The 14723-nt window shown below is 38.9% G+C and overlaps 1 protein-coding gene across 2 annotated transcripts in view; it reads right to left on the minus strand.

The window, feature by feature from the left end:
• TOX2 (TOX high mobility group box family member 2) overlaps window positions 1–13226 on the minus strand; it is a 135575-nt gene extending 122349 nt beyond the window's left edge. The window contains exon 1 of one of the 2 annotated variants that reach the window (XM_088480659.1): window positions 13019–13226. In XM_088480659.1, coding sequence (XP_088336785.1) covers window positions 13019–13117 — 99 coding nt within the window. In that variant the 5' untranslated portion in view covers window positions 13118–13226. Of the gene's footprint in view, window positions 1–11747; window positions 12043–13018 lie in introns of those variants that run through there. The other variant, XM_088480660.1, reaches the window with a different exon arrangement.
• Between the last annotated feature and the right edge of the window lie 1497 nt (window positions 13227–14723).

Raw genomic sequence — 14723 nt, forward strand, 5'->3', positions numbered from 1 at the left:
GTATGGCACAACGTTTGGAAGTTTTTCATTGCTAATAGAATGTTTGGAGAATCATATATCTATGACAGGGGTGCAAGATGTTTTTCGATACTGGACATAATCAGCCTACAAAATTAACAAAGCAGCAAAAAAATCCTTTGTGCAAAATACATATCTATTGAATTTTGCCAAACATCTTATACTTGACAATGAGATTTACTGAGACCTCTCCCAACAGGGGTGAGAATGCTGATACCAGCATCCCGACGCCTGTGTTCCCAACAGGTAAGTATGAGGGTTAGGTTTAGGGGTTAGGCACTAGAGGTTAGGCTGCGGGTGGGGGAAGGTTAGGGTTTGGCTGCGGGAAGGGAGGGTTAGGGGTTAGTGTAGGGGTACATACCTTTGGGTGTCAGAGTTCTTCCTGGATGCCGCTGTCTGTATTCTCACTGCCGGCATCCCAACCGCCGGATCCCATACCCAACCCTTTGAAATATAGTAAATATAGTAGAGACATACGGGTATAATGCACTAGGGATCTCTTTTTTATTTTTATTATTATTACAGTATTAATATTATTATTATTATTATTATTATTATTATTATTATTATTATTATTATTATTATTGTGTCCATGATCTGCTTGTAGTGTTTGATTTAGCATACCCTGATACTTGAGACATGTTACAATGTTTGGATGCTGATGCATAATAATAATTTGGATTATCATATTTATGTTTTATTTTAGATAAGGTGTAGATTAGTTAGAAAGGTTCAGGTCCACGAATTGCTACAGGAAGTATGGAGGCACAGCAAATTTACCAGGAGGGGCACATATAACTATTTGTGGATCTCCTTGACACATCTGGAATCCCACCAATTACACCTCCACTGAATAAATTACATTGTTGTAATTCAATATAATTGCTGATGGAGAACTTTAAACTGTTTGTATACTGCAGTCAGATACCTCATCATCATCTTCCTATTGGCTGTGCCTCAGCACCAGTCCTCATTAAGTGAAGCCATTTAATTAGACAGATTCTACTTAAAGTTTGGCAAGAAGAAAAGTTATAGTTGCAACTGGTCCACACGAGAAGAACGCACAATTTGGTCCAAGTCGTTAAAGTCTATTATTTGGCAAAGGGGCTAATAAAACTTGTTCACTCCAAATATATTCAGGTAAAATTAAGTTTTTTTGTTGAAGTCTTGTGATTCATAATAAATAAAAAATAAAACAGTATATGTTTTAAACACGTCTCAAGCGCCCTGATCATTGCAGTTTGTGGTATATATACATACATTTCATCATCCTTATGGCTGTGACCCACATAGCAACGCAAGACTGATATATTTTCATCCATCACTGTTTCTTTTCTTTTGCGGTTCCCCACTTGCTGCCCGAGTCCTAATTATCAGTCATGTACATCTCCCTTTTTCAGCTGTCCTTGCATTTCCTGATCTGTCTTTCTCATTTCCCCCACTGATAATTTATGACCTGTAGAAGCAGGTGGTGCCAACTTCCTCTATAGACAGTGGGGAATGAGTGAAGCCCGTATTTAAAAATATGGCAGAGGAATGAAGGTTCAGAGATCTGTGGGACTCCAGTCTTAAATCTGCATCAATTTGTCACATACCTGTCAAGCGCCCAATGTCTTATATCTCCGCATGCATCCTAGATGCACTGTACATGCGTCCCGATGGTTACCAGCGCAGGACGCATATGGGAATTGCATGGAGATCAATGCAATTTCGATAGGCGTTCCTGGGTGGTGACTGGTAGGAGGTGGTTTCATTGGCGGGCTTATCGGGGGCGTGCCAGTGTCAATTCCACTGGCACCAGCAGCCATGTACCGTTTTACTTTCTGAACAACTCTAATGTCCAAAGGTGCAGCAAATGTTTGCTCAGTGGTGCGACTTTCAATGCACCGCACCGGATTAGAGCCACAGCCGGTGGGCATCTCAGTAAGAAGCCCTAGGGTTGCGGCATATAGGGACTAATAGGAAGCTAATCACACCTGTACACTGGAGTCTTTCTAACATTTTGCTTAGAATACAAGAGAAACTGCTTAAATGCACAAGGACATGTTGGGTATATTTTAGAGTAGGATGCAATTTTACATCCCAGACACAAGGAAAGGTACGTCCATTAAACTGCAGCCTATTGTCGACATTTTGAGTTGTAACTTATTCCCTTCCCTGACCTCTGGAGTAACACATTACCCCTGCTCACCCCTGTAGTAACACATTTCCCTCCATTACCCCATAGTAACACATTTGACATTTCTCTCCCTCACCTATGTAGTAACACGTTCCCCTATATCACACTGGCACAATATATGTGTGCGCCGGCCAGTGTGTACACATGTTATGTCTGTGAACTACGTTGTTCACAGACATATTGCGTAGGCTGTGCAGCACAGCCAATGGCAGGTATATATGCAGATATATCTGCACATTGTGCTGTGTGTACAGACGTTCAGCCAACCACCTGTACACTTGCCTCAAAGGCAGCCAGACAGGGGGATGCGACCCTTGGCCAGGTGGCAGTGATGGTCGTTCAGTGTGTATGAACAACCATCATCTGCAGATATATCTTTCAGGTGTGTACCCAGCTTTCAACATTTTCCTCTCTCACCTTTGTAGAAACACATTTCCTTCCCTCTAATTCATCATTGCTCCGGTGAGGGGACAGCTGCTCCGAACAGCAGTTGACCCTGTGGTTAGTATCGCAGCTACTTCTGTAGCTGTGTTACTTACCTGCTCCCCGTTGTTCGAGCAACACATGCGGTAGTAAGGAGGCGGCAGAGGGATCTGCTCGGAGCCCTCTTCACATTCCCGGAACTCCTTCCCATAGGGATCCGAGAACAAGCACCGTCTGAAGATGGCGCTTGTTCTCGGAAGCAAACTCCGAAAACTTTCAGTTTTTGGAGTTTGCTGAATATCAGGGGGTCCTATCGGACCCCTGATGATGAATAGCTGGTAACCTAAATCATTTCCGCATGGTTACCGGGCCATTTATTGTATGATGAATAGGCCCCCCAGTCACAAAATAAATATATAAATGTCAATGAGGAAATATATCAAACCTTTGAGGTATATGTACTAAGCCTTGGAGAAAAATAAAGTGAAGAAAGATAAAGTACCAACCAATCATTTCCTAACTGTTATTTTTCGAACACAACCTGCAAAATGACAGCTATGAGCAGATTGGTTAGTATTTTATCTCTCTCTCCAAGGCTTAGTAAATCAACCCCTTGGGGGCCTATTCGTCATCACTTAAATGGTCTGTTACACGTGCGAAAACGCTAGTTTCCGCATATGTTATGTAAGAGGCCATTCATTTGTAGGGGTCCGATAGGGCTGCCTAATGTTTAGCAAACTCCAAAAACGTAAAGTTTTCCGAGTTTGCTTGTGAGAACAAAACGCCATTTTTAGAAACTGGTTCTCGGAGCCCCGCTCCTTCCTATGGAAAGGAGACCTGGGGTGGCGAAGAGGGACTTCACTGTGTGCCCAGCGGCTTTGTGCATGCGTGACCTCAAGTCATGTGCAGAAGCCGTCAACGGGGGTGGTAAGTAACACTGCTACTGAACTAGCAGTATTGCTTAACGCTGGGACAGCTGCTTTTCGGAGCAGCTGTCCCCTCACTGGAGCGATGCTGAATTGCTCTGGTGATAAGTATACACTGTGGAGAGTTGGATAACTAATCATCTGTGGCCATCCGGTACCAAGTTAGGGAGTGAAGGGTTGTCTCTTACTAGGCATAAAGGCTCAGTGCAGTCTCTTGCACACTCTCTTTCTTATTACATTTATTTGAATGGCTACATGCATATGATGTGGACTATTTATAAAGCTTGGTTGAAATTTGATTTCTGTACTACACAGATAACAAAAATGAATAATTAAATTTCCCATGAAAGCAGCATGTAAATAGATAATGATGCAATCAGTTTTAGGTCCCTAGAGTAAATCCTGTAATGGAAGCAAAAATATAATCATATTTTTTTCTTGGAAAAATATTTTTGCGAAGCAATATGGGTGTCATATACCTCATGCAAATTGTCACAAGCAATAGGATACACTTTGCCACAAACTTTAATTGATTGGGAACAACTGATTATGTTTTGAAATAAATAAACAATATATGTATTACTTGGCCACAAGTATATGGACATCCAAACATCACAGCAATATGTACTCTTTGAACATCTCATTATAAAACCATGGGCATTACTATGTAGTTGGTTCCCCCTGTGCTGCTATAACAGCGTCCACTCGTCTGGGAAGGCTTTCAACTAGATTTTAGAACATAGCTGTAGGGACACACAAGCATTAGTGAGGATGAGTACTGATGTTAGGTAATAAGGCCTGGCTCACAGTTGACATCCCAATTTATCCCAAAGGCTTTTGATGGGGTTTATGTCAGTGCTTTGTGCAGGCTAGTCAAGTCCTTCCATACCAAACTCTGCAAACAATTTGTTGATGGCTCTAGCATTGTGAATGGGGGTTGTAGTAGGAAGATTTCTTTTTCCTGGAACCCAGGCTAAATCATGAAAACAGCTCCAGACCATTATTCCTCCTGTGACAAACATTACAGTTGACAATACACATTCACAAAGGAAGTGTTCTAGCATCTGTCAAACATTAATCCATCAGACTTCCAGATAATGATGGGAGATTGGTAACCCAAGAAAAGGTGTTTCCACTGCTCTAGAGTGCAATGATGTGTGCTTTACACTGCTCCAGCCATGTTTGGCACTACACATGGTGATCTGAGGTTTGTGTACAACTGCTTGCCCATGGAAACCCAACTCATGAAGGTCCCAACAAACGTTTCTTGTACTGATGATGCTCCTACAGTCTGGAACATGGTAGTGACTGATGCAATCGAGAACAGATCATTTTTACGTGCTACGCACTTCAGCACTCGGTGGTCCTGTTCTGTGGCCTACCACTTCGCTGATCAGCTGATGTTGTTTCTAGATGTTTTCAATTCACAATAGCAGAACTTACATTTGACCAGGAGATCTCTAGCAAGGCTGAAATTTGACAAACTAACTTATTGGAAAGGTGACAGCACATGACAGCGCCACACTGAAGTCACTGAGCTCTCCAGTATTGTATGCCCCATTAAAATGCTAATGTTTGACTATGGAGATAGGGTGGCTATATGTTTGATTTTTAAGCACCTATTAGCAGTGGTGGTGGCTGAAATGATCAAACACACTAATTACAATGGGTCTCCAGTGTCCACATACTTTTGCCCTTTTTAAGCTTTGTAAATAGAACATTTCTCCAAATAAAAGACTAATAAATAAACAAGTACATTTATTTGAAATAATAAAATATAAATTAATAAAAGCACCAATGAAATACAGTTACAAATAAAAGGAAACATTTTACAAATTGGAACTTTTTCTAACAGTGCATAAACAGTGGCAAATGTAGCGACAGTGAGACATTGGCAATGTTTAATATGTAAAATATCTTTATATACTACAGTGAGCAAAGCAAATTGATCTGGAAATGACACAAACAAGTCTTTCAGAATTCCCGACCTTAATCCATGTGACACATAAGGGGGAATTCAATTGTTTTTTTGGGCTCCCAAAGTAATGGGTGTCCATCACAGCAATTAAATTGTTGCACTGATTGGGCGTTCATTACTTTTGACATGCCCAAATGTCCGTGTTTGGGTTCCTCAAACTACAGTTTAGGCGCCCAAACCATGAACTTATCGCACATTTCTGTTCGCCACCTCAGGAGGCTGCGAGCAGAAATCTGTGCATCTGTGGCTATGGGCGCCCAAACGGCAGAACAATTGAATGCTGCCAGTGGGCGCCATCTAGTGGCGGGCGCGAAAAAACAATAGAATTCCCCCCATAGCCATTAGGTTTACACTTACTAATTCAACGCTCTGAATACAGTATGCTTCGCCTGTGTAACATGTATTATTATGAGAAAATTCCTCAGTCCTGCTCATAAAGTGTCATCCACATTACCAATGACAAAGTACAATATTGAAGCAAAAGTACCAAACATTGCCACCAATTTACTCAGTATTGTAGAAATAATTTGAGCTGCTTATAGAATAATTTAAAAATAAAAATACCAAATTAGTTTTACATGTGTAACATTACATTATAGGACTTTCTTTTATTAACAAATGTATTATATTTAAAAGGTAATTTATGCTCTAAATTAAAAAGAGGGTATTGCCCAAATTATAATGCAATTATTTAAAAATCATTGCTATTATTTGTACCTGTTCCTTTATGGTTGAAAAAAAATTAACACTATAAGCTTCTCTTCGGGGTTGGAACACTGCAGCACCTGCAGCTTAATTTGGCATGGCAGCGCAGTATGTACTCCCATGGTACCCTCTGATCATGTGTGGGAGGCTATGTATGCACAGTGAAGGCCAATATCAGCATTACTGTGTTTGTACTGATATGGTAGTGGGTATAGGAAGGGGCAAAACATCCAAGGCTGCTTCACCTCCTGCAATCAAGGATTTTTTTTGCAGAAGTAAAGGTCAACTAATTCTAAACTGTTGCAACATTGTTTCTACAAAATATAAAACTAACAGTTATCATGACTTCTAACTAGTTGCATTTTAGAGTATTGGAAAACTAGAAAGATGGAAAATCTCAGATTAGTACACTTTTAAACTGATAACAGCTGATAACAGGTTTATTTGAAATAATTTTGTTTCAGGAATATAGAAAAGTACAGTACAAACAGGGCCAAAGACACAAATTATCAAGTACAGAGCACCATAAACTGGACTTAGAGACCAATAATTGTTTTTAATTAAAATGCACTCTTTAACACCAGTACACTGTAATAAATAACACTCTTGGGGGTATGTTTATCAACGGACAGCTGGTATATGTGCTGCCAATAATTTTTTTTTTTAAATCGCCCAATAAACCAGTTAGCTTCCCCATGACTTTATTCTTTGAAGAAATATTTTTTTCCTACTGATTTTTAAACATATATTTTCTAGATTTTTACAATTTTTATTATTTCTTATTAGCAGAACTGAGATCTCATATCTGGCCTTTCCATTCCACTGTGTAAGTGCAAGGCAGCTATCCGGCCCAAACGTGTGCATATTTAAACACACTCTTTTGATAAATCAATAAATTAACCAGTATCACTCAGCTTCCCCAGTGATGTTTTCTTCTTACAGAGCAGCAATAAAATCAATAGATTTTTGTCAAACTAGTACCTTTTTTTTTTTAAGAACTGTGCATATCTAGTTTTGAGAATGACACAAGTATTGGTTGTTTTGGTACCATTTTTTATTCATGGCTATGTTCTTAGGCAAAATTGTGAGTGAGCCCACTCCCTTGACTGAGAACCAACCCCACACATGAACGGTCTCAGGATGCTTTACTGTTGGCATGACACAGGACTGATAAAAATCATCCCCCAAGAGCAACTTCTCCCAACCATCCAAGAACAGTTTGGTGACGAACAATGCCTTTTCCAGCATGATGGAGCACCTTGCCATAAGGCAAAAGTGATAACTAAGTGGCTCGGGGAACAAGACATCAAAATTTTGGGTCCATGGCCAGGAAACTCCCCAGACCTTAATCCCATTTAGAACTTGTGGTCAATCCTCAAAAGGCGCGTGGACAAACAAAAACCCACGAATTCTGACAAACTCCAAGCATTGATTAGGCAAGAATTGGCGGCCATCAGTCAGTATGTGGCCCAGAAGTTGATTGACCGCATGCCAGGGTGAATAGCAGAGGTCTTGAAAAAGAAGGGTCAACACTGCAAATATTGACTCTTTGCATAAACGTAATAAAAGTGGTCAATAAAAGCTTTCGACTCTTATGAAATTCTTGTAATTTTACGTCAGTATACCATAGTAACATCTGACAAAAAGGTCTAAAAACACTGAAACAGCAAATTTTGTGAAAAACAATACTTGTGTCATTCTCAAAACTTTTGGCCATGGCTGTAAACTAGTCTAGTTAAGCAGTAAATTAACCCTTACCACTCGAGGCTAGTATTACCAGGAAAACTGAGTATTGCTGAGTTGCCCTGGCTATCTTTTATTAACAACTTGAAACAATAAGTGATAGAGAAAAATGTAAAATCCTACTTATCACTGCATTTTGATAAATAGGCACCTTAGAGATGTTCAAATAATACATGATATGCAAGCTGATTCTTTTACTATACTTCCAAAATGTGTAATACTCTGGTTATCACTAACTATCATTTTTAAAGCATAAACTTGGTACCACAGAGACTACCAAAAACCTTACTATGATTAGTAGCACTCAATGCAAAAGTGAATTCACTGGAATCTGCAGAAATATTCGAAGGGCTTGTTAGAAGCAGTTATAAATCAAAATTCTGTAGTGTTTCAAGGTCCCAGGTTCACGAGCATGGATGGTAAATTTGCATCAGATTGGCCTGAGTCACTGCAATGGTGCAGAAGGGGTGGGTTTAGAGGCGGGCATTGACATTTTCCTTCTATGACATCCCTGCGGTATTTTCTTTTTTTTTTACAGCTGCAAATATTTTTTACATGCATGGTAACCTACTTCTACTAAGTAATTGTAAAGTTACCAAGATAAAGATTTAGAGAACAGTCATTTACGTGACTGCAGACCACAATAGGTTTTTCAAAAAGGGATAGTGAACTGGAGAATTATGATTTTAAAATAGCGCCTGTTTTGCATCATTGATTTTTATTGTTGTATTCAAAACATATGACTTGGTAGACACAAGTATACAGCTATTTTCTCAATTTCATTATTTCTTACTTTAATGTTGTTTTCATTTTTTGTTCGTTCCTTTTGTTATGGATCTTTACACATTATTAAGCTTTTTAAAAAAAAAAAAGCTTATACAGGAAATTATACTAAGTCTGCACAATTTCAATTGTGGAATAAGTATGACAGTACAAACTACTAATTACATTTATGCAACAGTGATGTCACTGGCTCGCAGTTAATGGATAGGCCCCATTCTCATCATCCAACTCACAAAATGGCTGCCAGCATTGCATATTGGCAACAGGTGCACATTGTAAACAGCCCAAGAGCTAAAGGTTGGCTTTGTACCAAATTTTGCTTCATAAATAGCTTCACAACCCTCAACTATTCTTTGTACACAAATGCTTTACTGGGCTATAGAAAATCCATAGTAAAACCAATGACAGACCATAACTCTATCTTTATTAAACAAAATAACATGAAATTAACCAACTAACTAAACGTGGACTATAACAATGACAGCTTGCTGAGCATCTAAAGCCTTTTAATTTCAAAATGCTAGCAGGTTCAGATATTTGATATTTTCTTGCTAATGGCACAAAAACAGGCAGTACAGTGAATGTAATGTTTAATTTTTCTTCTTAATCCAAGAGTGACAAACCAATTTCACTCAGTCTTATCTCTCTGACCTAGCAAAGTGCAGAATTGAAGCAGAGTCCACAGCGGCACCAAGTGGTAATATTCAGCATTGCAATTATAATATTGATCCATGACTGTGTGTTTGAAATGTCTACATGCCATTTCAAGCAAAGTTTGTGTGTCCAGCCCCTAGGATATATTTTTATTACAGACAACCTTACAAATATAACATATAGAATTGTTTTAATATTTATTAGCAAATGGAGATCTAAATGATTATGAACACATTAACTGAGTAAAAATACATGTGGTAAATGCATACATGGGTATGCTGACATACATATTCTGGATGGTTACAGTTTTATAAATTGGCTGTTTTAGCAGTTATTATGATACACAAATGACAATACTGCATATATATGCAATATATATATTTATAAAAATATATATACATATGTGTATGTGCGCACGATCATGTATGTACAGCACATTTTTTTTTTTGAAGATGACAATTTACCATCATGCTAGATGCATTATCTATATAATTGTGTAACTTTGTAGATATTCTCTGTATGTATTTGAAATGTTTAACAGGAGAAACTGATTCTCCTGGTTTGCCCTTCTCATGTTGAATTAGTACTCAAAGAGAACCCATTTGGGCACCGGCATGGAGCACTTTACCCTGGACAGTGCATCTAGGAAGATGACAACAGGCTTATATCTCTTTCCTTTACAAATGCCTGCTTTGTAACACTAATGCATTGCTAGATAATTTGAATTATTGGTACAGTATTGCCCAAATGCTGACAAGTAGTTGTATAATTATAAAATGTTAGCTTAATTTGAGAATTTGATAGCTTTGTGTAATTTCTTTTGTGTGTGTGTGTGTGTTGGTGTGTGAGTGTTGGTGTGGGGGTACGGAGGGAGTTGCAAATGACAAAATCACACCATGTGCTTTATTAACTGATCATTTATTGCTAATAATTGGCACAGGTGTCATGGTTATTGTCACTGTCATATCACATAAGTTATCCTACTATATTTTATGCAGTAGTGTATTTGTACTGCAAAAATATAGAGTGATAAACCAATAGCATAATTATATATATATATATACACACACATACACATATATGTATATGCATACACACACACATATATATGCACAAGATTGTTACAAACAGGATAACTCAGTGGTGCTTAGTATGCGTATATCTGAACAATATACATAAAGCTCCACATTATATGTAAAGTAATTGTAACTGTATTTGTAAAAAGCAGGCAAAGAGCAGTATGAAGATATATTCACATCTGTCTATTTATTAATATATATATATATATATATATATATATATATATATATATGTATATATATATTTGTTTGCGATACATAAAGACCTACACATACAGTCCTGTGTATGTACTTACTTTAGAACTACGTAGATCCAGATATATACATATACCAGTGAATATAGGACTATAGACACACAAGGTTAATCTAAATGGTAAAAAGATCAATATTTATTCACCATTTACCACTAAACAAAGCAACCAACATCTGTTTGGACAGGTGACTCATTATTGTGCCACCTAAACTTTTGTTACAAGACTAAGTTTGGACATCTGCAGGATATCACACAGTTAGCAGCCTATAAGGAATAATATCAATGTGGCCAAAATACTCTTTATACAAACATATTATTTTAATGCCAATATATATATATATGAAAATTGTATCTCTTGGTTAGTCTGACAGTATAAGTACTAAGATGTTTGAGGGTTGACATAAATCAGCATTTAAATAAAAAATAATGATCAAGAGGATAAAATGAAACAATGTTATCAGCAGAAACGCTGTAGTGTATTTCTCTGAGTCCTACATGATAATGCATTGCTTTCCTCTCTTGCAGCATAGCTTTGTTTATCTCCACGGCTCACACTGTAAATAGGGCTTAGAGCAGCGTAAACAGAGGTATTCCCAGTCCTTGTAACTTTTGTTCTGACACAAAGGGCCATGTGAGGATCCGTCACAATGACAATACCAGTATGATGCATGGGTGGACAGTGCATTACTCAGCACACCCAATGCCCCATACAGCAACCAGGGATCACACAGGTGCAGGATGCTACTACCCCCAACAAATGCTAACTCCTTTATTTAAGCCTTCAGACACGGTTTGCCCAAATCCGCTTTGTGGCTATAATAAGCTCAATGTACTCTTCTTAGTATACTCAGAAAATAGAAAGTAATACACAAAGGGCTAAATAACACGCATGACAATAATCTGAGTTCTTTCTCTGAGCAATTCCTGGCAGCAGACAGAGTTCTCTAAATAAGATCGAAAATGCGCAAAATGAAGCAATAAAGGATAACATTGCAGCCATACTCACCCTGAGATACTTGTCTAGAATCCGGAACATGGTTAGTTAGTCCGGACACAGTGCTGCTGCCCTGTGCTATGTATGTAGCCCGCCTCTCGCACGTCTTACCATGTACACTGCAACTTTCCTCTGAGCCCTGGCAGAAGGATGGGGGCATGTTCCTGCCTCATGCTGCACCACATGCACTGACATCCCCAAACCCTGCTCATGCATGTAACAATAGTGCTATAATAGACTGTAGAGGTTTATTACAACACTTAGTATCTTCTATTTTTATTTTGGGACTGGAAATAGAAGGGTTAAAGCCGGGCACATTTCCATACACATGGAAATGAAGGCGTGATCTTATAATCATTTATTTTTAATGGCCGGAGAGGGGAGGGTGGACATGCTAGGAATGGTTTTGGGGGATTTGGAAGTGGGAAGGACAGCCTACACAGTGTAGCCAATAGCAGTGGCAATGTCAGGAGTTGTAAGGTGTTTGTATTCCTTGGGCAATGTCTCAGGCATGCTGGTGGTGCCTCAGTGACTTGTCACCTGTGCAGGATAACGGAGTGACACATTATAGGGAGCCATGGACAAGCCTTCAATAATAAAGGGTATCACAGCTATCTACAATTACATTTTATTTCAATATACTTAGCATGGATCCAGCTTTTTAAAAAATATTTAGCATGGATCCGGCTTTTACCCTCTTCTATTTAACTCTACTCATGGCTAACTTACCTCAACCAGGCTGCTTTCTTATTAGTGCACCTGATCATACTGTGCTGTCATTCGGTCATCATTCATAAGTGGGCCTTAAACTTATTTGAAACAATTATCGAGTTAAACAAGCATCCCGCACTGATTAGACAGCAACCTGTCATCCCAAAGTGCTACACTCTGCATGTAGGAAGCTGTAAGGATAATAACTGACCATCTCCAAACAGCATCCCCCAGTCCCTACCAGGACTGAGGTTGTGCCCTGTGCCCTCCAGTAAAAGCCCCAACTACGTAGAATGGAGGAGATCAGCAGGTGTGACACCCATCATCCCCAGGCTGGCCATGGCATGTAACATACCCAGCACAACTTCTCCTGCAGCAGCTCCTACTGGAGAGGACTGAGAGAACTCTGACTAATGATGTGCTGCAGCATCCATGCCAGGCAGCGCTGCCACACAAACTTCCCATCCACGGCTGCCCTTTACCCTTTCTCACCCCAGCAGTAAGATAAAGCAGTCAGTAAGAGCAGAGCATTTATGAGGAGCAGCTGTCGCAGAGTGTTAGTAAGACGGTACCTTGTTGCAGTGGTAAAAGTCCAGGGGGCTGAGGCAGGTGGGGTCTGTTGATAAGGTGCCCACGCTGGTGGGGGCAGGAGGGTAGAACCTAACGTCCATCACACGGCGGCCGGTGGGGCATTAAAACGGCTTGATGTTTTGTGTACGTTTTTTTAATTCTCTTCTCTGGGCTCCTGTGTGAGCTTCACTGCCTCTTGCTGAGTGTGTGTGTGTGATAGAGGGAGGGAGTCTGTGTCTATTGTTTGAAACAACAAGACAGAGAGGGAGAGAGAGAGGAGGGAGAGGGAAGGGGTGGGGGGGTTGGGCATCATTTATTCTCCTTCTCTCAAACATCCGTTCTGTGGGCTCTCTCTTTCTCTCACTATTTTCAACCCCCTCTCGTTTTTCTCTCTTTCTTTCTTTCTCATGCTTCTCTCCCCACTCTCTTTTCCACTCTCCCTCCTTCTCCCTGTCTTTCCTTAACTCATTCCTTGCCAGAAATACAGACCCCTAGCCCTCAATTCCACCCCTGTCATTTTTTTCATTTTTATTATGGTTTCTCGTTAACAGCTATATACCTTCCTTCCTATATATGTGTAGGTAACATACATGTACTGTATGTATGTTTCAACTTAAATACTTATAGAGTGTGTATCACTTTTAGTGTCTGAATAACAGTTGATCATTAACACTTGCACTACTGGAGAGTTTACAGGACACTGTGTAACAGCATGTCCCCTTCCCCCATCCCTTTGTTATGCACAAACTGTATATCCTATATATATAATTATATATATATATATATATATATATATATATAGTATTTATAGTGTGTGTGTATATCTAACTATCTATATATATATATACTCACTTACATGTGTCTCTGCACGTGTATATCTGTAATAATCTATAAGCTCCATAGCATAGTATTAGCTGCATATGCGTGTTTATGTGTGAGTGTGTCTAAATGCTACAAAAACATAGGTGAATTGCAAATGCAGTTAATCCATCCCAATATATTTATTATAATTGTCTTAACTGTAATTCAGGGAAAACAATACATTCATGTTATAGAAATAAATATAAAGATGTGTCAATGGGTATTGCAATGTTATTAAGCATGTTTTTCTTTAAAATGTGTATATCAAAATCTAACAATAACTTTCCTACAATACATGAGAGTGAATGCGCCAACATTTTACACATACTGTATGGTAAAGTCTTGTCTCTTTTATGTAGATTTGTTACAGTAAATACTTTTCATTATATTATAAGGAATTGGTTTCCTCTGAAGCAAATTCTAGAGGTACTGTACAAGTGACCTGACGTAAGTCTCTTACTATATGTCATGGGTCACAGTAATAAAAGCAAGGGGCCTGCCGGGTCAGTAGCTAACTCTACTTATGAAGCAATGAAGTATATAGGGTCACCTCATTAGCAATCAATTCTAGCCATTTCATTACACACTTATCAACCTGTCATACAGAGTTCAGAAATTGAAGGGTTGCTTTTGTCATCTAAAATTGACTTTCACATTTGAAATCATATCATCTCAGAACACATCACTTTGGGCTAGTACACATAGGCTTTGAAAAACAATACAAATGACAACATGGCAGTTTATTCTTGCTTTAATAGGTCTTTCACAGTGGATTCGTAGTGCGTTGTAAGTGCATTTAATAATGAATCATAAATCTTCCCTGCGGCTTCCTTGCAGTGTAATGTA

This window comes from Taudactylus pleione, unplaced genomic scaffold, assembly GCF_031769625.1.
Source record: "Taudactylus pleione unplaced genomic scaffold, aTauple2 ptg000256l, whole genome shotgun sequence".
NCBI lineage: Eukaryota > Metazoa > Chordata > Amphibia > Anura > Myobatrachidae > Taudactylus > Taudactylus pleione.